General features: G+C 40.0%; 1 protein-coding gene across 3 annotated transcripts in view; it reads left to right on the top strand.

The window, feature by feature from the left end:
• FNDC3B (fibronectin type III domain containing 3B) overlaps window positions 1–19,721 on the top strand; it is a 142,192-nt gene extending 122,471 nt beyond the window's left edge. For all 3 annotated transcript variants that reach the window (XM_010716921.3, XM_019619145.2, XM_031554994.1), the window contains 3 exons: window positions 6,686–6,852; window positions 9,929–10,056; window positions 16,207–19,721. In XM_010716921.3, coding sequence (XP_010715223.1) covers window positions 6,686–6,852; window positions 9,929–10,056; window positions 16,207–16,518 — 607 coding nt within the window. In that variant the 3' untranslated portion in view covers window positions 16,519–19,721. The remainder of the gene's footprint in view (window positions 1–6,685; window positions 6,853–9,928; window positions 10,057–16,206) is intronic.
• The last annotated feature ends 1,969 nt before the right edge of the window (window positions 19,722–21,690 follow it).

The following is a 21,690-nucleotide window of genomic DNA, read 5'->3' as shown; positions in this document are numbered from 1 at the left end:
AACACATGGGAACGCTAATTGAAAGCAGTTGACCTTTATGTAGAGAGGATGATAAAATTTTAGTGTTTTTTAAATAAACCAGCATTCCTAACTGTTGTAACATCAAGAAAATCACGTTAATCGAGTCACACCGTTTTCTTCTCCAAGTGAAACAAATGAACCTAATTAACAGTAATGCTTTTGAATATTTTTTCTGTACTGTTAATTAGTCTTTAGTTGTTCTACAAGTAACTATACCACTTAGTGTCTTAAAACACTTGTGATGTCTAGTCTGAAAGAGAGAATTGGCAACTATGTTAGATGTGGGTCATTTACTGCGTTGCTTGTGTTTCTCTTAGATAAATGTTATCTTGCACTTGAGATTAGTCCTGTGATTTTCCTATGTGCACAGGCATATAAAGAAAAATATGGAAATTAATAGTTTAAGAGAATCATTGGTGGTTGGGTGAGAGGCAACTTGAAGATATTCTTTTAAAATATCAATGAAGGATCATTGTCTATTCTTCCTAAGTCTTCTTTTGGAATTGGATTGTTAGATGGTATTTACTGGTCTTCTACACTGTAATTACTTTTGTTATGGCAATTTGCTGAATAAGCGAGTTGTGACCATGTATCACTGGTTAGCGTATGATAGTAGTCATATTACCCTGTGTAACATGTGAAATTTGGTTTGTGTACGTATATTAGTCTAAAATGCTTTGTTAAACTATAGGAATTTTCCATTTAAGGGCATGCAGTTCTTAAAAAAAATAAATAGCGATCACTTTTTGAGAGAGTGGGGTATAAGAAAAACGTGTTAAGTGTTTGGGATATGTTATGTGATCTTATGAATCCTAACGAGGCACAGAGTGGGATGCTTTTCAGTATGTTTGTTTAAAGAACAGTTTTGGTGGGAATTTCACAGTAATGACTGGGTTAGTACCCAGAGTGGTCATGGGGTTCTGCTTACAGTGAGGAGCATTTGGGCCACTTCTCCATCTGTAGGTGCCAGCTTTGTTTTGCTGAAGCTGTAAAGCAGACAGGATGCCTTGCTCCCTTAGCAAGCTTTGCCAAACCAAATGGCTGAGACTGTCACGGCTGTGGATAGCTCTGAACATGCTGTGCTGAATGAGATTCATTTTAAGGTTCATAGAAACTGTTAGATGCTGCCATATTAATAAAGCGGACTGTAATGCTGCACAAGAGAGATAAAGATGTGTGTGACTATAAGAGCATTAATTTGTTACTGCTTGATCGGTGTTTTGTTCTGTTTTGGTTTTAGCTTTATGAAGCCTACTCCTGTTTATATCTTGTTTTTATCACATTGCCATTGCAAACTATAGTATCAGTAGCTGCTTTAGTCATTGGTTCTTCTTGACTTTTGGCAGGCAGTTGGGTGCTCTCTGTAACTTCTCCCAAATCCTTCACTGAAATGCTATAAATTCACATTACAGTGTGCTCAGTATTGTCCTGTCTCTCTGTTCCTTGGCCTCCAGTGTGGTTGCACACAAGAATCACATTGTGTGCTTGGTTGATCTGCCTTCCATTCCTCCTGAATGTGCCCAGACACTGCTGAGATGTTACTGTTGCTTATTTTTCCCCTCAGGAATCATTCAGAATTAAAGCTTTTTCTCCATCTCTTGCTCATCCTTGAAGTTGATTTTCAAAGTGTTTGGTTGTCTTCTTTATGATATGCCTGTTCTATGTCTGGTGTAAGCAATAGAATTGATGGACTCTGTGTGGAACCTCTCTTTGTCAGCATCCAGAAAGTCTGAATGATTACATGGGTCTGCAGTCCAAAAGGGGACCAAAAAGGGAAGCAAACACAAAATGCCTGTAGGTTTTTCCTCTCTGGTAGTCTATTGGGAAGAGTACAATCCTGAGGCTTTAGTTCAGGTTTCCCATGCTCTCTGTATGCTGCTTGTGCAGTGTGGTGGGCTGTAAATTCCAGCTGCCCTCAGCGGCATGAACTTCAAGGGAAAGGATGGTAACTCATCCTTCTAAAAAATTAGTTTTTCTTGCTAGCTGGGAGCTTCTGTATATCAAGGCATCTCCATTCTCCATAATTCTGGAGATCTGACAGGTGACCATGGTAAATGTGGTTTACTCAAATTCGGTAGCAGATGAAAGGATGATCTAGGAGAAGCAAACTGAAAATCAATTTCTGGGTGCAAGTGCTCCTTACCCACAGGCTAGACATGCTAAGTAATTAGGCAAAGAAAACAAAACTCTCTCCACTTAACTGCTAGCACTTCTTGTTCTGCCTTTTTCCTCTCCGGTTAGTTTTGCTTTTCTAAGTACAAGCAAAGAAACATCATCTCCTGTTGTTATGCCTGTAAACAGAAGCTACATGGCTGCTGTTGTGAGGAGGTGGGTTTCTAAACGTTGTCATGAACAAGCTTATGTGATAAGGTTTCCTAAAGATATCTTCTAGAAAATACATCTTCAGATCAGTGGGTCCAGCATGCCCAGTCCATCCTCAAGGTAGGGCTCCCAGGGCTGTGCCAGCAGTGGGGCTGCCTGGCTTTGTTTGGCTTTAGAACTGAGTGTTCCCTGTGTTGGGAGTGAATTACATATTTTTGTTTTGAAGCTTTGCTTTCCAGGGTGCTGCTGCACAGTGTAGGGAACTGCTAGCTGGGGAAGAAATGGCATAAATCAGTGAGTGCTTGATCACCTTCTCTAGAGAAAATAGAGGCACAGTCTAAAAAAAAAGTCGGAGGGGGCTATAATTGTGCAGATAACAGGCACACTGCAATAGCAACATTAAAAGGTGTGCTGATTGGTGAAATTCATGTGCTTTGCTTTCTAACTGTGCAGCTGCCCAGGTGCACTGCACAAAAGCCTCAGGTCACCAGGTCAGACCTGCGGTGGATTAATGATTTCCCGACACAAAAGTGTGTCAGATCACTGCAGTGCTGCGGGAGGCAGAAAGAGAATCATTCCCTTGTAGCCCTTGTTCCAGGCTCCGGATTGCTGTCTATCTTAGCACTGCATGTTACATTTGCTTTCAAATTAATTTGTTGCAAAGACAATTGCGTTACTAAAATATACACAAAGCGAGAGGCTCTGAAAGGTAACCTGCTGATTAAAATGTGCTGAGTACTAATGAATGAAGGTAGAGCAGCAAGTATGTTCATAATCCTCTGCTTCACTGAAAGTGGCTGAAGTGGAGGAAACAGAAAAGCTCTGACATGTAAAACATTTCCAAGAAGATCTTCATGGTGAATAAGAAGGTATTGATGAAAAACTAACAGCAGTGGTGTCTCCCAAACAGTCATTCTAGGACATTGTGTTCTCTCTTTTCCAGGCTGTGTAAGTAAATGAATAATCCGTGACTGACATAAGAATGTCTGGGAGAGAGAGTTGGGATCACTCAAGTGGAAGTGAGGTTCTCTGGGGGATGTCGTGCTCCCTCGAGATGATTTTCAGTTCATGCTGTTACCTTAGTGGGGAGGAGAGGCAATATTGCATCATATTAAACTCTGACCCTACAGGTTCACTTTAATTTAAAAAAAATACATATTACTACATATTAAAAATACATATTAAACAAACAACATCAACAAAACTACATTGAAAGCACAGGTAGCCCACACAAGTAGTCTTTTCTCAAAGACAACATATCAGAGTAAAACGTGCAGCCCATTGCCTTTCAAATTGGGCTGGGCAAACCGTTCAGAAACAAAAATGTATAGGTGCTATCAGCATGCACGGGGATTCACATGGGTGGTCTATGCAGGCAGGGGTTAGGGAATTACAATGTCTTGTCTGAGATGCACTCAAGTATGTTTTGGTTTTGTTTCTCTCTTGAAAGGAATGAGTGTCAAAAAAAATAGGATCCAAAGCGCAAAGCATTTCTTTAAGGACATTCCTATATAGGAATAGGAATGCTTTTGGGTTGTTTCAACCTCTGGTATTCCCATACTGTCCCCACAGTTTTGCCAGTGCAACTGCTTTGACATAATGTTGGAGCAGCTAGGGAATGAATCCAGTACAAGGCTGCCCTGCTTCTATCAGTTCTCAAGCCCAGTTCACCTTTCAGCCCTGTCTGTATATAAGACATGAACTCCTTGCAGCTCCAAGCTGGCTTGTTCTTAAGAAAAGGTGTGGAACAGGTCTTGTATGAAGCACATTGAGCCATGCCAGACTTTGCAAGAACGCAAAGTATATGGAACTCTAAAAGTGTACTTAAAGGTATCTTTAGATTTAAAAAATCAACTTGCAATAATATGAACTTGCAATCAGATGGACAAATTGTGTCTTTACATAATTGTTAATTTATCCAGGCATTGCAGTAGTGACAACATGGAGGATGTGTTGTTCCAGTTCTATACCCATCTCCATCAAATGGAAGCTGTCGTATTTTATTAAATAACAGAAATAACTCTGGAGAAGTACAGAGTACCTGTGATGATCATAGAAAAATATTGTTATTGTTATATATTTATATATGTGGTATTTTAAAGTTAAAATGTTTCATCTGCATTGTATTTCTTACTTCATGATTTGCATTCTTCAGATGCTGTTGTCAGGGTAAAGCCTAACAGCAAATAAGTTTGAATGACTTATTAATCAGCCTTTCTTCTTCCAAAATTGGAAGCCATCTTTCTTCAAAGATGATTGAATTTCGGATTTAAGTGTGCTTTCAATGCAGTCCTGTGTGCTGAATGCGGATGCAAGCTTTTCTCTAATGCTTTCTGCTTTCATTACAAGCAGTTCTTGAGATAGAGAGATGGAAGTAAAAAGAAGTAGAGATGGAAACTGGATGGGAATACTATTCCAATCCCCAAATGGCATGAGGAGCAGAAGAACTTTGCCAGATGGCTTTGTCAGTGTTATGAAACCTTGCCTGTGTTCAAGAGGCAAAGCTGTAATTTAAAAGCTAGCATTCATTGGTATTCACTCTATAAGTATGTCTAGCAACTGCATTATAAGTCCAGACTGTGTGCAGAACTGTTAGCTGGTGAAGTATATTTAGCCTCCTATGCTTACCCAGTTCTGCAATTGGTTACAGAAAGAGCAGTTGTCTAAAACACTGCATTGCTGCTTTTTTGCTATTCGGTGCTCTCTGGTGCCCCTAAGTACTGCTGGCCTACATAAGGGGCTTGTTCGTCATGCAGAGATCCCCAGAGATCTGGCTTGAGTGCAGGGTGCAGTCTTTTGCAACTTTCCAGTGCTGCTTATGTGAACCTCAGAAAGGTTATCACAGGATAGCAAGCATAAAGCTGCGTAAGCCTAAGGTTGGGAAAAGTTTATCTTTGGAATTCTACTTTAAAATGTGCTCTTAAGAGCTCATGAGCACAGCTCTTTGATTTTTAATCAGGGTGAGGGGCTCTCTAGGACTTGCTGGAGGTAGTAAGTCACATCAGTCCTCAAAGTACATTCTCAGCAATTTAAATTACCTGAACATTTCCTTTATTACAGACGACTTTTGATCTCTGTTTGTTCTTGTGAGGGTTTCAATCATAACGTAATCTGAATTGATTTCTGTCCCTGAGAGCTAATGGCAGACCCAGTTTCTTTGAAATGCTCAGATTGGTTGTGCCTTGTATCTCACACAAAGCCAAAGGGATCAGGAGTTATTACCCAGAGTAAAGCTAAGCATCTATATCGGGAGGTCAAAAACACTTTGTTGGCTTCCTGGGGATTTCAAATCAGCTGAAATAGTTAAGGTATTTGAATAAGTGTACATCAAAAGCTGTGTGTTACCCTGTGTGGGTAACGCTGTGTTCTCCAGATTCAGAACTGTCCCCAGGAAGAACTGGCCGAGGCCAAGTGATGAGTGCTTCCTTCTATTTACCCTCATCCCCATTCTGCTCAGCACCTTTGGGGTCAGCATCTCAGTTAGAAATTGCTGGCTAACACATGGCCATTACTGAAAAGCATTTATTTGAGCAGAGCGATTGAATGTAGAAGTTGGATTCTCTCTTGCAACCTGAACTTTTTTTCTTTTTTTTCTTTTTTTCTTTCAATTGATTTTTTTTTTCCTGCATAATATTGTTGGGTGTGATTGTATGTGCTGGCACTTGGTCTTGTCAACGGGAATATTTTGGGAATCACTTCCTTCTGTCATGTCTTCTTCTTCTTCTCAGCATGCTTTCAAGCAGATCCGTGTCATTACGGGCATCCCCCACTGCCCCTAAACCCCATCTTCTTTCCATCCTGCATCTCCCCCTCCCTGTAACCACGCTTTCTCTTCTCTCTTCCTTTTCACTCATATTCCATGATCTGTGCTCTCTGAATCTTGTTCTGTCTCCACTGTTGGGCTGTCTTCAGGGTGTAAAGCCCTCAAAGTGAAATACATTAAATACAGCCCTTATGCTCTGATTTAAATGGTTACTGTGGATTAAGATGGCACAGATGGGAGTAGGATCTCAACTGTGGGTCTTGGTGTGTGAATAAAGTCAAATTAATCCTGTTCTAAACATACTTTTGTACTAGCAGCACACTCAGTGCAAAACATGAGTTGAACCCATTTTGATTACTAGGTAGCAGAAGTGCATTGACAGAGGTGTTTTTGGATAATTCATGTAATCATTTTGCAAGGTAAGTATTAGTTGCAGAAGGGACAATGTTCTTTCAGTGCTTTGCAAAGTATGTTGTGCCAGTTTTCACAACATGCATGTGTTGAACTGATAAATGTAATAAACTTACATGTTTCTGCCACTCCCATGTAATTCTGTATTCTCATTTTCATTGTTTCCAGGTTTATTCCAATTTACAGGGGACCAAGTCATACGTACAAGATACAAAGGCTGACAGAGTCCACCTGTTACTCATTTAGAATACAGGCTGTCAATGATGCTGGGGAGGGACCTTTCTCAGAAATATGTACCTTCTGCACAACTAAGTCAGTCCCACCTGCAATCAAAGGTATGTAGTATTTTTACTTATAAGTAACATAACTTCTTAAGTAAGATAAGTGCAGTCAGTTTGTAAATATTAACATAGGTAGGCAGTAATGCAAAAGAATGATGACTGTTGCTTCTGTGTGTCTGTGAATAGTTAAATTACTTGATAGTGGGAAGCAAAGTTATCACCAAAATGTTCATGTAAACAGCATAAATGTTACACCTACCAGTGTTGTTATACAGCAACTGTTAAAATGCTGCTGCTGAGTTTTCCAGAGCATTGCTCTGAATTACTGCAACGCTTCATGAGGGGGAAATAACAGCTGCAGTATGTATGTGTACATACCAACCTCAGTGTTAGTAAAGCTGCGTGCTGTTTCAAGTTGTGTAGGTGATGATCAGCTAAGCAGTTCCGAGTTTATTTTTCCTTTAATTTATAAAGTTAATAACAGTGTCTCACATGGATGAAACATCAGATTCGTTATCTCACTTAGCGTGTGTTCTGCTAGAAGAACAAAAGGGCTAATTAAATAAAGTTTTATAATGTGTGAATTCTGCCCTGAGTAGTTCTGTTCCTTCTTCCAAGAAGAAATATTATGAAGGGAGCGGATTTGATGTATTTGTTGTCAGCTAAGCTGAAATCAGATGCTGCGCTGACCTTCTTTTTCTGTGTGCTTACACTCATATGTCAAGCAGTACTGCTTCCTGTGAGAAATAACACTGCTTAGTCTGCCAGAGAGGTATCATTTGTTCCATTCTATTTGAAATCTGGCTTTGGTGATTTTGACGCCATTCAAGATTTAGAGTGGGAAAAACACTGCCAGGGTGTAATGCCTCTGGTCCCTGGGCTGGCTGCTCTGAATTGCTCTCAGGAAGGACAGTGCCCTCGCGTGCAGGGAGAGCATCAGGAGACTGGCTTCCCTACGCTGAAGTCAGCATATGTGAGGATCCCACCTTCGATTACACCTTGCTTTTTTCTCTTGCCTTTTGGCATATGTTTCCATGCTGTTTCTGGAAGAAGATTGCTGTATCTGTTTGGTGTTCAATTGTAAATTACACCTACCCAATGGTGGATTATGCTGATCCACTCTCTTGCACAACTGTCCTGGTGTAAGCCATACCACCCAGCAAAGAAAGCTTGTGCAGGATGAAGCAGACTGACTGTAGCACATGCTGAGCCTAAATTACTGCTGCCATCACTTGTAGCTGCCAACTGGGTAAGGGTAGCACAGGCACGTGCTGCAATCACATTGCCATTCTGATGGATAGAAATCCATTTGGGTAAGTTCAGATCTCGCTTAAGATTTTGTTTCATGGACTTCTTGCCTGCCTGAGCACTGAGTCCCTGTTAAACGTGACTCATACTGAGGGCTGAATGTCAAGCCATTAGGATAGAGCACAGTACTGGGCTGTGTGTGGGATGGGACCACGGGCACATGACAAAACACTGACTGTAACAGAGAAAAGTGGAACAACAAAAGTTGTGTTAGGGAAAACTACTGCAAGAAAGTGATTCTATAGGAAGAAGAGGTCTGTTGAGGCAGCCAGCTGACAGAATTGTGTTGATTCCTTCCCATGTTTGGAGCTATTCAAAGAAATGTTTGTCATAAACTTTATTCTCCATCGATCGGAAGCAGATGTTTGTCTTCCTGTAAAATGTCCTAATTACTCAGTTGACCCTAAAATAATGACAGTTGTGTGTCAGAGAAAAATCTGCATGTAATAGAGTGGAAGGAGGAAGGAAAATAATTGAGAACGTTGTTGTCAGCTGAGATGGAGGCATCTATTAGCAATCTCTCAACACCAGCAGATGTACGAAGAGAAGCAAATGGATATTGATTACATCTGGGCCCGCGTATGATTCATGTGTTCCTCTTGGGTGGTGGCAAATTAGTCTGAAACTCGTGTAATATATGCAGCCGCAGCATCAGTTGTTTCCTTGATAGGGTCTCCTGTTGTCTGTTTTCATGGCTTGGGAATCTGTATCTCCTTTAACAAGCTCGTGTCCTTGCACGTGCACTCGTTAACCACTTGGTGAAGTGTTTAGCACCAGTGTTTCTCCCAGTTTCACGTTTTGGTCAGGTGCTTTTGAGCACAGTGGAAGAGCCTGATGGCTGTTGTGGTTGTTTTGATGCCTTCCACCGGCAGATGCTGATTTGAATACATAAACACGCTCAGCTCACCTGTTAGCATGCTGTCAGGCGTCATATGACATCTTGTTGCTTTCAGCTAGCAAGAGATCCATTTACAGGGAGGGCATTTTGACAGATGACAAATGGAGTTTCTTAGACTTCTAGTCTAAGCACTATAAGAATACCAGGTCTGATCATCTCAGCTTGGTATTAGATGCGAGCCCATGTATTTAAAATAATCCTTGTACTTTTGCTTCCCAGGCATGAATTAATTTCTAATGTGGATCATTTAACTTCTCTACTGACGTTTCTCCTTTCATTTTTCCTGAATGAAATGTTTGGTACAGTACTCTTTCAATGGCATGTAGCCAGCTGCCTTAGAGCATGGCAGGAATATGCAGACCATCTCCTCTGCTGCAGTGTTTGCTCAGAACTTCGTGAAATTGCTGCTTTTATTAATGCCAGTGTAATTTGTGAGTTGGCTTCTGCTTTGGAAAGTTCAGTGCCTGTCATTGCGATTAGATCTTAAAAGTTCAAAGTTTTCATCACATTCACTCCCCTATTTAGGGGTTCATGACTGACAGGTGAGAGGTACCTCAAACATCTCACCTTCATTTTACAGTAAATTTATTAAAATCATGTTAATCACCTCTGAATTTCACTCAATTTTCTGTCTCAGTACTACTGTTCTACAAGAATCCAGAACAGCTTAAATCAGGCAAGACTGTCCTGAAATAAATTGGACTTTTGAGAGACTTATAAATTCAGTCCCAGTTTTACTTTTATCTCCTTGTGATGGTAATTTGATTTTTGGCTACATAAATATGATAGAGATTGTGCTATTAAACCCTGCGATGTCCTGACGTTCTCTTTTGAAGTTCTTATTTCATAAGTGTTTTATTAAATAGAAGTGACATTTCAATGCAGTCTTTATATTAAATGCTAGCATATTCATCTTTATTGTAGCTCCTCGGGTAACGCAGTTGGAAGGAAATGCCTGTGAAATTACCTGGGAAATGGTCCCACCCATGAAGGGCGATCCTGTTGGTTATGTTCTGCAAGTACTGGTTGGAAGAGAATCTGAATATAAGCAGGTAGGAAAGTGGTCTCGATTATAGTGCTCAATTGGTTATATAATGGAAATGTTTTGGAACATTCTGTGTTGTTTCTTTCTTCTGTATTGAATTACACCCTATGGTGATGCGTCAGGTGAACTTTGGTAAAGACTGAGTCAAAATCAAGAGCTGTAGTAGCTTGTTTTCACCCCAGGGGAATATACAGAACATTGTTATTTCGCTGGAGTGATTTATGCTCCCTCCAGAGCTGGTTACTATTTCCAGCTGAGCTCACCTTTAGAAAGTGCCATTCTATGTTTGCTTCTGAACTGGTTGGTGCTAGCTGTCCAAAGAGGAGATGAACCAGGTGGATTATCTTCCTGATCCACTAGATCAGTTCCTGGATTTTCAGGGCAGCCTTCAAGACCTTGTATCACAGATTTCACTCAGACAACTTTAAATTGGTTTCTTCAGCCATCATGTTCCTCTCTAGAGTTTAGATGCACGAGTGTGTGACAGCTGTATATCTGGTGCCCCACAGGGGTTGTGGGCTTTACTGCACCTGAAATATGGTTGATCCTTCTGCAGTTGTCTGTACTGACTGGAGATCACAAATGAACATGTCCCCGGCACATCTGAAATGGAACTCATTCATAGCTAAATCTTTTATTTCACCTCTCACACCTCTAGCTTTGTTATTTGCAGTGCCCTTCATCTGTGCCCTGTCTTTTCCCCGTCCTTTCTTCCATTGTTTTATGGATTCGTGTGACCGAATGAGGGAATTAGATATATTAAGCCTTAATTGAATTCTTAGAAGTAAGGTGTTAGTTTTCTTGCAACTATACCTTTACTTCTCTTCAGTCTGTTTTTGAGTGCTACTGCAAATTAATGGATTATCTAAAATAACACAAGCATAAATACAAGATAATTCATGTGGGTGCTAAAGATTCATAAACCTGTTAATTTGAGGGGAAATATTATCATCTCTGTGTAGGTAATTGACCTCTGTTCACTGTGATGGCTTCTTAATGTCCATGATAAGTGGATTACATGGACCCATTCTGCTGTTGCTCAATTGACAGAATAGCCTAAACATACAGTCTCTGTGTGCAGCTTTAGGAAGCTGCAGTGCTTAATATGTTCTGACCATCCTTGGGGAGAATTGAGCGTGGCTTCATGTTCCTTTAAGTTAGATGATGGTTTAATCTTTGCAGTCAAGAAATGGTGGTATGAGTATATAAAATACATAAACTCGACAGGCTGTTCAGCAGCTGTGCAGCACTTCATTTCATGTTTAGGGTTGCTCGTCCTCAATCTCTTTCACTTTCATTCATCCTCTAGGGCACAGTTCTGGCTCTTGTTCTGTGATGTGTTTTACATCAGATCAAACGTCGATGAGAAGAGTTTCGCAGAACAAAAATTCACTTCAGAAATTACCCCCAAATTGAAGCATTTTGGCTAACGAACACAAAGCTTTTTCACTGTGTGTAATCCTGTCAATAGTCAGATCACTTTATTTGTGGCAATTTCAAGGCAACCACTTAAGGCAAGACTTTAAGAGGATTTAACTAGGGAGATGTGTTCAAAATCCATGGAGCCGCATCTCTGTGTCTGCTCCCCATTTCTTTACTTGAGTCGAATATAGCTAATAGTTGGAAAAAAGCAGTCTTCATTTTATCTCAAAGCACTAATTGTTTAGCATTGTAATGAGTGAAAGCTCATGAGTGTGAGTTCATATGCAGGTATCTCCTGGAGTAGAACAAACTAATTTAATTCGAAAGCATTACCATCTGTAACAGTGACTGTGCAAAACAGAAATCAAGATGATGATATATATGAATCTATTTTTTGTTATGAGATGAGAGAATATTTGAGAGAGAGAGAGAGAGAGAGAGAGAGAGATCTGTATTTCTCCCCCAGGACATTTTACAAAGATGTTGTTATTTCAACAGACATAGTAGGAAAATGTCAATTTGCCTCTTGCAATACTGGCTTTGCATTCATACTGTTCTTATGTATTTTAACTAGTGTGACTGTGTTTTATTGACAAGAATATGTTTGACATAGTGGATTTGAGTCTTTTCATTCCAGTAAGTTTGGAAAAGAAAAATTCTGTCATTGAGAAAACTGAGCTGGAACTTTTTCATGGCAGTTGTCTGACATTTGAAAACATGACTGTATCTCCTGACTGGAGAACAAATGTGCACACAGTGGAATGGTGTTGACCATGAAGTCTATTGGACTCAGTAAGGAAGCTCACACAGTTCATCACCCGAGCTGCACAGTTCAAACACTCAGTTACTGTTTCTGGAATAATTTTATGCTACTTATCTTGATCCAGTTATTTGCTCAAAAGCCCTTCAGAAAATACAAAATGCAATGTTCTTCTATATCCATTTACAGAAGGGATGCTCTTGAGAGATCTAAGAACGCCTAGGAGGAGCTCACTGTATTGTGCTTCATTTGTATTGTAGAAATGCATTCACATTACATAAAATAATTATTTTTGTTCACATATAAAGTAGGAAATGCTAAAGCAATTTCACTTTCCCCTGCTGCAGCAGTAGCCCCTGACATGCTTTTGGGTACAGCTACAGTTTCTCTCTAGATCATCTCCCCTGAGCTGCCTCCTCCACCTGTAGCCCCATGGAGCTCTCTGCATCCCACAACACACACTTCCTCCACTATTTGACCTAGGGAGGGTTACATTGAAGTGCCTAAATGCCATTTCTTTTGGCTCGGTAGCAATCCCTGCCTTCTTCTGGGAAAGTGCATTGCAAATGTATCTCTACTGAGTGCTGTCTGAAGAATTTGATGTGCAGGAGCTAAACAGATAGTAGTTTGGCTACCTAAAAAGCGTGTTAAAAAAGCAGATATTCCTTTCCCTGTTTCCTGAGTGATATGTTCCTTTTTGTGTATTTGTATTTTTTATCTGTTTGGATTTATCAAATAGCAAAGCCATAGAGCATTACAGTTCCTTTTAGGAAATCAGATGTTCCTTGTTTACAACTGAGGAAGGAAACCACTGCAAACTCCAGGAGCTGCTGGCTGAGATTTGTGTTTTGTCTCATGCAATTCTACCTAACAGAGCTTATTCAGTTAGAACTTAGCATTCCATCGTGGCAGAATTGTCTCCAGCTTTGCATGGATGTAACCTTGAGTCAGTGTGAGGGGCTGGGAGGAGCTTATGCTTTCCAGTGCATTGCTTATAGAGCAGTCGTGGCTGACATTTTTTTATCGTTGAGAAAAGATTGAAGCTTTTGGGAATTATATAATGACATCTGTGAAACTGAGAAATGTTTGCCTGCAGGAATTCTCTGAGCTGTCTGTTTTGATCAGTAGTATCAAATGCCAAAAGGGGCTTCGGCAGCAGTTTATTACTTGTGATGATATTTTCACTGAGGGAGCAAGCCAAAAAGCTCATCATGTTTTTATTATATTCTCAGGTGCCTAAACAGAAAACTATTTCTAGGAGTAAAAGTGATAAATTGGATGGGTTCTTTAACTTGTTGGCTACCAAAGCATACTGTGCTACACTTAAAAATATATATCCTTCTTTATACAGTTGAATTTGGTTTAATATTTGTTTAGCAAGTTCAAAAGCCTTACACATAGTTATCAGGTTTTTTTCTGTTCTTCATGTAAAGTCTGTGCAGAGTGTAAGTGCTTACAGCCAAGCATGCACTTTGTGCTGAGGACATCCTGCCTTGGCTTCCTATGCTCCTGGAGAAACCAAGGCAGACAAATTGAGCAGGCAGCACAGCAGGCAGTGACTGCTGCCACGGGGCACTCAGGGTGCTCCTGCAGCCAGCTGTGAAGGGCTCAGGCTGCTCTCAGAAGTGGGTGCTCTTTAAGCCCAAATATTGTTTGCCTGTTGCTGAGAAGAGACACAGCTCCTCCGGTGCCAAACAGCCCCCAAAGCACTGACAGCAGAGCAATTGCCACCACCTTCCTAGCTCTAGCAGAGGAAATGTTTTGTCTTTATCATCATGGAGTGCTCACTCATGTATTCAATGTACTTTTCACTGCTGTTCAGACTTTCTTTAAAGATGCACTGTTCTCTCACTGGACTGTCTGGCTTTTCTCAATTGAGTGGCCACCTCTGTTTGGCTGTATTGGAGATACAGGTTTTAGATTAGCTACCCATAGACACTTCCAGTTACACCAGTTCTCACCACCCAGCAGAACAAGAAATACTGGTTAAGTGTTCTCAGTACAAAGATGTATCCCATCTCTACGTATCAGTGAAATGTAATTTACGAAGTTTGGGTGGTTAATTTTCTATTAAAACAATTTGGATTTTACTTTTGGTTTGTTTTAGAAGTGGTGATGTTGGTGGCAAAGGAATTAATTTGTGGCAAAGGCCTGTAGAGCTTCCATGGGGATCCATTTTGAAATGGATGATAACAGCACCCAGTAATATGCACTGCTTACTGCTGTGATGTAGGATGGATGCTTTGGGTTATGACTTCTCAAAGTGTAAAGAGATGGGAGTGAGGTGATTCCCTGAAGTAGAAGAATCCTAGCTGGTCTTTACAAGGTGTGACATTGATGATGGAGCAGATGGAGGACAGTTGCCACAACTGGGGCTACTGGAAATGGGATTGCAGCTGGAAAATAGATGCAGGGAATGTCTTGGTGAGAGGACCTTCTTTGCAAGCAGGTGTTTCAACCTTCAGGTTATGTCTGTGGGCTGGTAATTGTTTTTATCTGTGATGTGTTACTATAATTTAATAGCTTGCTTTTCAGTGGCTTTGCAAAGATGAGCAGAGGTTCCAAGGCAGCAGTGTTAGCAGAGTTGTGCTTAGTCTGAAAACTCAGTCACTATCATTCAAACTGTATTTGGAAAAAGTGGGGAAGTTTTAGAAGGGAGAAAATGAATGAAAGGAAAACCTTCATCTTTTATGCTGGTACTTCTGAAGCAATCAGTCTGCCTTCCTGACTGAGAGATGAGTCTCAGGGGTAAGAACAGGCAGGGAGGTTGCGTTCTTCAGGTGGTGTTTAGCTGGGCTAATAGTCTCCTATTTGGATTTTTTCTTCTTCTCCTTTCTCTGGGGCAACACCCAGGAAGTGATGTGTCTGCTCAGCTTTAATTTTGCTCCTTCCACTGCTCTCAGCCAGAGCTCTTACTCTCAGGAGGCAGAGATGCTCTCTTCTCTCCTCCCACTGTGAGGAGTTAAATGAGCAAAGGACCGTCCGAAGTTCAGGTTTCTTCTCCAGGAGGTACAAACACTTTGTGACACGTTGCTTTTTATTTCAACAGCCCTGCCTTACATAAATTGTTGACCGGTTGTTTGTTTTCAGAGTTCGTAAATGTTTCCAGTGGTCTCTTTCCATTTAAGTCTCAGAACGGTCTCTTAGCTGTTCAGTTATTTCTCTTTCTCATACTGTGACTCATGCTGTGAGTCATATGTTACCTCCATTCAATTAGCATAAACACATGGCTGATTTGGATTATTGAAGAACCAAATGCAATGCAACCAAGAGGAGCTTTATATATCTTACTAAGCTTTTATTATTTCCAGAATTCTGAAAGTGCAATTTCTGGCATAATCGCTGACTCTTGAGAGAAGTGTGAGGAACGTACATAAAAATAATATTTGTTTCTGATTTCCTGACTGTGCAGTGAATGTCTTGCAATAACTTCAGCTTGCAGATTTTTTTCATTCTGGGGCTAAAAGTGGTTCTCATGCCTTAAATGTGTTGGGCATATAGTCACGTCTTAACAGTACAGAAATACATTTGTGCTGCTTATCACACCCATGAGAGATGTGCACCTCTTGTGTACGGCATTTTGTCTGAAGTCTTGCCTGCCCTAGAGTGTGCTCAGTCTGCTGAGCGCTGCGTATGGAGACTTCTTGAAGTCGGACACCTCTGCTCCCAGCCTCTACAGGCTGCTGTGTTTCTGAAGCCTGCCTCGACCTGGGGGAGGAGAGCCTTCCTTTGAGGCCCTGCCAGACCTGACCTGTCTTCCTTGCCCAAATCCTTGCTGCGTTCCACTCTGTCACAACTTGTGGCTTTATGTGGAATGCAGAATCCTTTCAGAGCCCTATGAGAACGAGTTATTTACCCTCATTCTTCACTCAACAAATATTTCACAGGGTGCTTCTGAAAGTTGTCCTTATGCTATGAACAAAAAAAAAAGTGGGGTTCGTTCTGCTTTTTACATGTAACTGTTCTGTCTCGTAGGTGTACAAGGGAGATGAGACCACATTCCAAATCTCAGGCCTTCAAGTCAACACGGACTATCGGTTTCGCGTCTGTGTGTGCCGCCGGTGCTCAGATACCTCACAGGAACTTAGTGGACCTTTCAGCCCATCCGTTGCCTTTATGCTTCAGCAAAATGAGATCATGCTCGCGGGAGAAATGGGAAGCATAGATGATCCGAAGATAAAGAGCATGATTGCTACTGATGAACAGTTTGCAGCCCTCATTGTACTTGGCTTTGCAAGTTTGTCAATTATATTCGCCTGTATATTACAATACTTCTTTATGAAGTAGAGAATTCAATGGAAGTTTGACATACAAATTTAACTAATGCTACGCATTATAATCCACACATTTATTCAGATATTCCTTTTTGAAATCCTTTTGTTCTACCATACATTTTATATACTTCTCTTGTTTTTACAGTTCTAGCTTGAAGAAAGATAAATCAGTGTTTTGATGCACCTTTTTGAAATTCAAAACTAGGAAGTGGTCAAACTGGAGAAACAAGCAAACCAGATACTAAAAGCAAGATTGTTCTCTTCACGGTTTCGAAACTGTCACCAATTTGCCTTGTCATCATGGTTTGGTTTGTTGTATTTTTTTCACTGAAGTTCTTACACAGTCTCTTATTGTATCTTATTATTTAGGAAATTTTAATCAAGTCAGGTTTTTTTGTTTCTTCTTTTTCTCCTAAACATTAGTCACAAGCGTGTATAGCAGTAAGATTAGAGTACAGTGTTAGTTAACAGTACCAGGTTTCCATTGAACAGTATTAGCAATGTTGCCTATGAATTATTCACTCCATTTGCCCCGTATTTTTTCAAGATAAAAAGTAAATTGTTATTTTAACTGTTTAGTGCATTTAAATTGGAACAATATCCTGCAGTCTAAAAAACCTGTTACTTTTACAGTTACAACACTATAAACTGCCTGCATAAGAAATCAAGTAACCAAACTGCATATAAATTATGAAGCATTATAGATTCTTTTTTTTTTACCATTTTGATTTCTTGCAGTACTTTTAAGTAAGAGGGCATTGTGCAATAGTTAGCTATTCCCATGTTCAGCTATTTAAAAGCTGCTTTAACTTGTCTGTTTGTCACTGTATGTAACTATTCCTAATCTAATAGTAGATATAATTCTATTATGTTCAGTCTGATTTAAATTAGAGCTGGTGATAGCTTACTGTCTCTACTGAATTAGGTGAGATTTACACTAAACGTAAGCAAGCATCACTGTCAGTTGATCTTTTTGTTTTTGGAGGGGTATCAATTTTATAGAACTTTTTTGGAGGTATCAGAAATGGGATCTGTTTATTTTAAGTCCCTTGAGTAGGTGCCTACGTTGTTCTTAACACAGGGCTAATGGAAATACTTGGTACATTGCAAAATTGGGACTGGAGTACAGAGACACAAGTATAGTCCTTGCTCATAAAGCAGTGTTCCCCCTCTTGCTGCCTGCCTCTTCCCTGGCACACATCTTAATCCACCAAGATAGATTTTTAACTCTTGAGTCATTGGGTTATTTATATTAAGTCAACATTGTGCGAGTACCTCAGGGACATAAGTGAGCTGGAGGTGCAAATAGATTCCAAAAGGGTGCAACAGACACAGTGTATTTCCCTGCCCATTGGTTTTGTATATTTTTGCTACTTGGTTTTGCTTTTGTCCTAGCTATTTTGTGCTCTGTCTCCATTGTTTAGGATTCAGATTCCTGTACTAGCATAATATTCCCTTAACCAAAGTAATGGGGAAAAAACAACATTATTTTTGTTTTAGGTTTATTTATACTATATACTGCATACAGTACTTTAAATACCAATTACAGTGCAATCTTTTATTTATTGTAAAAATAAAAAATAAAAAATAAAAGTGTACTTATGTACTAATTCTCCTCCCTGCCCCCTGTAGCATGTTACATTTTTGTCTGTTTTATACTGTTGTTCTTTAGGTCAACTTTTTACCTGGCAGCATTCCTAGTATTATTAATCTTCTTACATTTTCTTGCATTTTTGAAGATGGGAGCATCTACTACATTAAATGCCAAAAAAAAAAAAAAAAAAACACATTATCAGTGATTCAAACGTTTACATGTATCCAAAACATAATCATCTCTGGAAAGAAAGTGCTAAGATCAATGAATTATTCTGTGTGCCTCTCTAGATGTAGCAAATATTAGAAATGTTCTGTATTTTGTTATTGACTATAATTAGTTTAATTTAGCCTTGCAAACTAATGGCATTGAGCTAAATATATATATATTTTTTTGATTTTGCCAAAGTCATGGCTTGTCAAATTTATTTACATCTTATTTAAATTTATTTGTGATACGAAACTTTGTGACTTTGCATCTGTAGTTCTGTGAGCAAAGCATATAGAGCTGTTTTCAGTGGAGGGGGAAAGAGTGTATTTTTTAAACCAGTGAGATGACTGCTAGTTTGGAAGCCCGGACGTTTGAATAGATTCTCATTTTTATATTTGGAGCATTATTGCAGCAGCGTTGCTAACAAAACCCAAACCTGCCTACCTTTTTTTTTTATTTTTATTTTTTTTTTTAGGAAAAAGAAAAACTGCTTTAATATATATTTTTTAAAAACTTTGTATCATCTGATCAATTTTTATTTTTTATTTTTTTTTGAAAGTTTGAAATATAAAGATAGTAAAAGCAGCGAGCAGAAGTGTAGAGAAAAGCAAACTGTGTGGCTTCAGGTGTTTCTGTCTTGGTCCCTTGCAGTCATGCTCACGTCAACACCCAGCCCAGCCCTGGGCCAAGGTGTTCTCCAGGAGTAGGACAGCCCCTAATGAGGTGGATTAGGCATTGTTTCAGCTTGTATCTTCTGCCATAGTGATCTGACTGGGATTCATAACAAAAAAAAAAAGAAGAAGAAAAGCATTGTGGATCATAAACCATTTGTGTTTTGGTTTCCATCCCTGCAGTTTGCTGATGCCTTGGCTTCCCCACACGGCTGTTTGCCGTTCTGAGCCAACAGCGTCAGGCTCCGAGAGCTCTCTCTGCTCTCAAAGAAAGGACAGACAGAAAAGGTAGAATGAAACACTAAATATTTGCAGCCCTTAAGGATAGAGAGGGATGTTTTTATATTGTTCTGCCTTTTTCCTTATGAACTTGAAATGTTTTCTAACCCTGTTTGTTGGCTACGGTAGTTCAGTATTCAGCGTCACGATTGAGAAGTGCCCTAACTGAATGTGTATGAACCTTATCCTTGCACAGTTCTTTAAATTGAAAAGAAATAAAAAGTTTTTACCTCACTATGGGAACATACATTCCAAGCTTTTCGACTTTAAGAAAAATAAATAATCATAAGTTTTCTCGTATTGTAAATTTTAGACTATTTCATATGCATTGTATTAAAACTGCCATATCAATTTTAATGTATAGATTTTGCAAATACTACACTATGTATGTAAGACTTAACTGTATCTGTAGTGTATATGTAATATATTTATGCCCAATAAATGTTTTAATTCTTTCTGATATTACCAGGGGTTTTCTTTCTGCTTGCAGCCGTTTCAGCCCATGCCTGGCACCTTTCTGCTACATCAGCAGTGTTACTGCAGCCGAGCACTGAGCTGGGAACCTCAGACTGAACCTGGGATGCTTCTGGTTTGTATGGGAAAGGTTTTGGTGGAATTAATCTTTGAGATGAGTTCCTGAGGTCTTTTATTGCTGCTTTTGAATAGCTTGTCTGAAAATCTAACGATGATTCGAACGTACCTGGGTTTGTTCTCTCTTTGGAGCTAAACACCTGAATTCCAGAATTTTTCAATTACACATTAATTACGTACAATAAATTCAATTACTCACCATAGAGAATTAATCTAGTTGTATACCTTATTCTTGGCGAGCACATTAGCATTTGTTTTTCAAACAGCTTTTCTTCTTTAAATTACTGCATAAATACAGCATTTTTACTTCTTCAATTACCTCTATTTGCAACGTGAGTTCCTATGGAAATGTATTTTTTTCCCCCTTGGTTTCTCAGCTTTTTTGTTTATTCTAACAGTGCTTGCCAAAACGATCTCTTTAACAAGGTCTTGTTATGATGCCTACAGACTAATAACCACCACTTGGTTACCTGGTGTGAAACACACCTTGGTTTGCAATGCTTGGCTGAGTGTCTGCAGGTGGTGGAGAGCAGTTGAAGCCTACCAATGGGGGGAGGTTTGTATTTGCTGCCTGAGGGCCATTTGTTGTGCCTTGGGCTTCAGCTCAGCTGAACTCAGCACAGAGAAGCACAAGTGGGCCTGGAGGCCGCGTCAGCCCTGCGGAGCGTTCCTGCTAGGCCTGTCCAGCTGGAAATCTTACCTATGAATTCTATTTCCTCTACGAATCTTTCTCTAGAATTACAGTGATTGCAGAACTTGTGATGTATTATGATTCACTGAAATTCTCCGTCCTCGATATTCACCTGCCTTGGAGTGAAGATTTAAATGTCATCTCCTGTTCTTCTCAGAAATGAGAACCACGGGTAAGCAGGGGGGAAGATAGGGACATTTTGTTTCAATATTTTCACAGCCAGCTGAGATCCCTTGAAAAGGCCATTTTACTGGTAGTGCATTTAATAAGTTGTAAGCAATTGCATCTGTTTCTGCTCTTGACAGCTGCGCTCTCAGTGCACACATTCTTTCCTGGGTGAAATAAAAAAGCAAATGAGAGGATTCAGAAGGTGCTTTCAGGCACAGCAGGTTAGCTGGCTATCCGCAGTTGTTCAGGGAATATGCTGTGATTAGTTGGAGTAGTTACGTTTGTTATACTAATTGCCAGCGTGGGTGGGATGGCATGCAATCAAACCTATTTTTAGGTTTACTAGCACAGTAAAGAAATAGCTTCTCGGGTCAGTGTGCTCATTTCTTGGTGATTTCATTTGCTCATCTCTCTCAATTTCAGTCATACAAAAGCTGTTATTCTCTGCAAATAAACCAGAGCAAACAGAAGTGTTGTGAGGATCAGCGTGTGAATGGAGTGGAGAAATTCAGCCCTAATGCCGTGCAAGTACTGCACTCATTCACCCATAGCTCAGATAGGTACCTTTTCTTCCTGTGATATGCCCACACCAGGGTCGCAAGCTCTCCTTCTGCCAACTGTCTTCATATGTGAGAGGAACTGCTGCCATGAGCCGACTGTCTCAAGTGGTGTTGGCATATTGGGATTAAACCAGGGATGCTTAGGGAGGGCCTGCTACAAGCACTGTGCTGCTCACCTGCTTCCTTCCTGGCAGCTGTGCCATGGGCTCAGACCTGCAGCGTTCAGTCAAAAATAGAAAACTGCATCTCTTTCTGCACAGTGAATTTTACAAAAATTGATTGCATTGTCACCAGTTGATTAAAAAAATAAAATAAAATCCCAAGGTGCTATTGATGGGGCAGCATGCGTGCTCATGTGATCATGAATATTAGCTTAATTTGGGGTGAGAATTTGCAGGAGTTTTAGGGTGAATTCACACGT

Source organism: Meleagris gallopavo, chromosome 11 (genome assembly GCF_000146605.3).
Source record: "Meleagris gallopavo isolate NT-WF06-2002-E0010 breed Aviagen turkey brand Nicholas breeding stock chromosome 11, Turkey_5.1, whole genome shotgun sequence".
Classification (NCBI taxonomy): Eukaryota; Metazoa; Chordata; class Aves; order Galliformes; family Phasianidae; genus Meleagris; species Meleagris gallopavo.
This window is presented reverse-complemented; position numbering and strand designations above follow the sequence as displayed.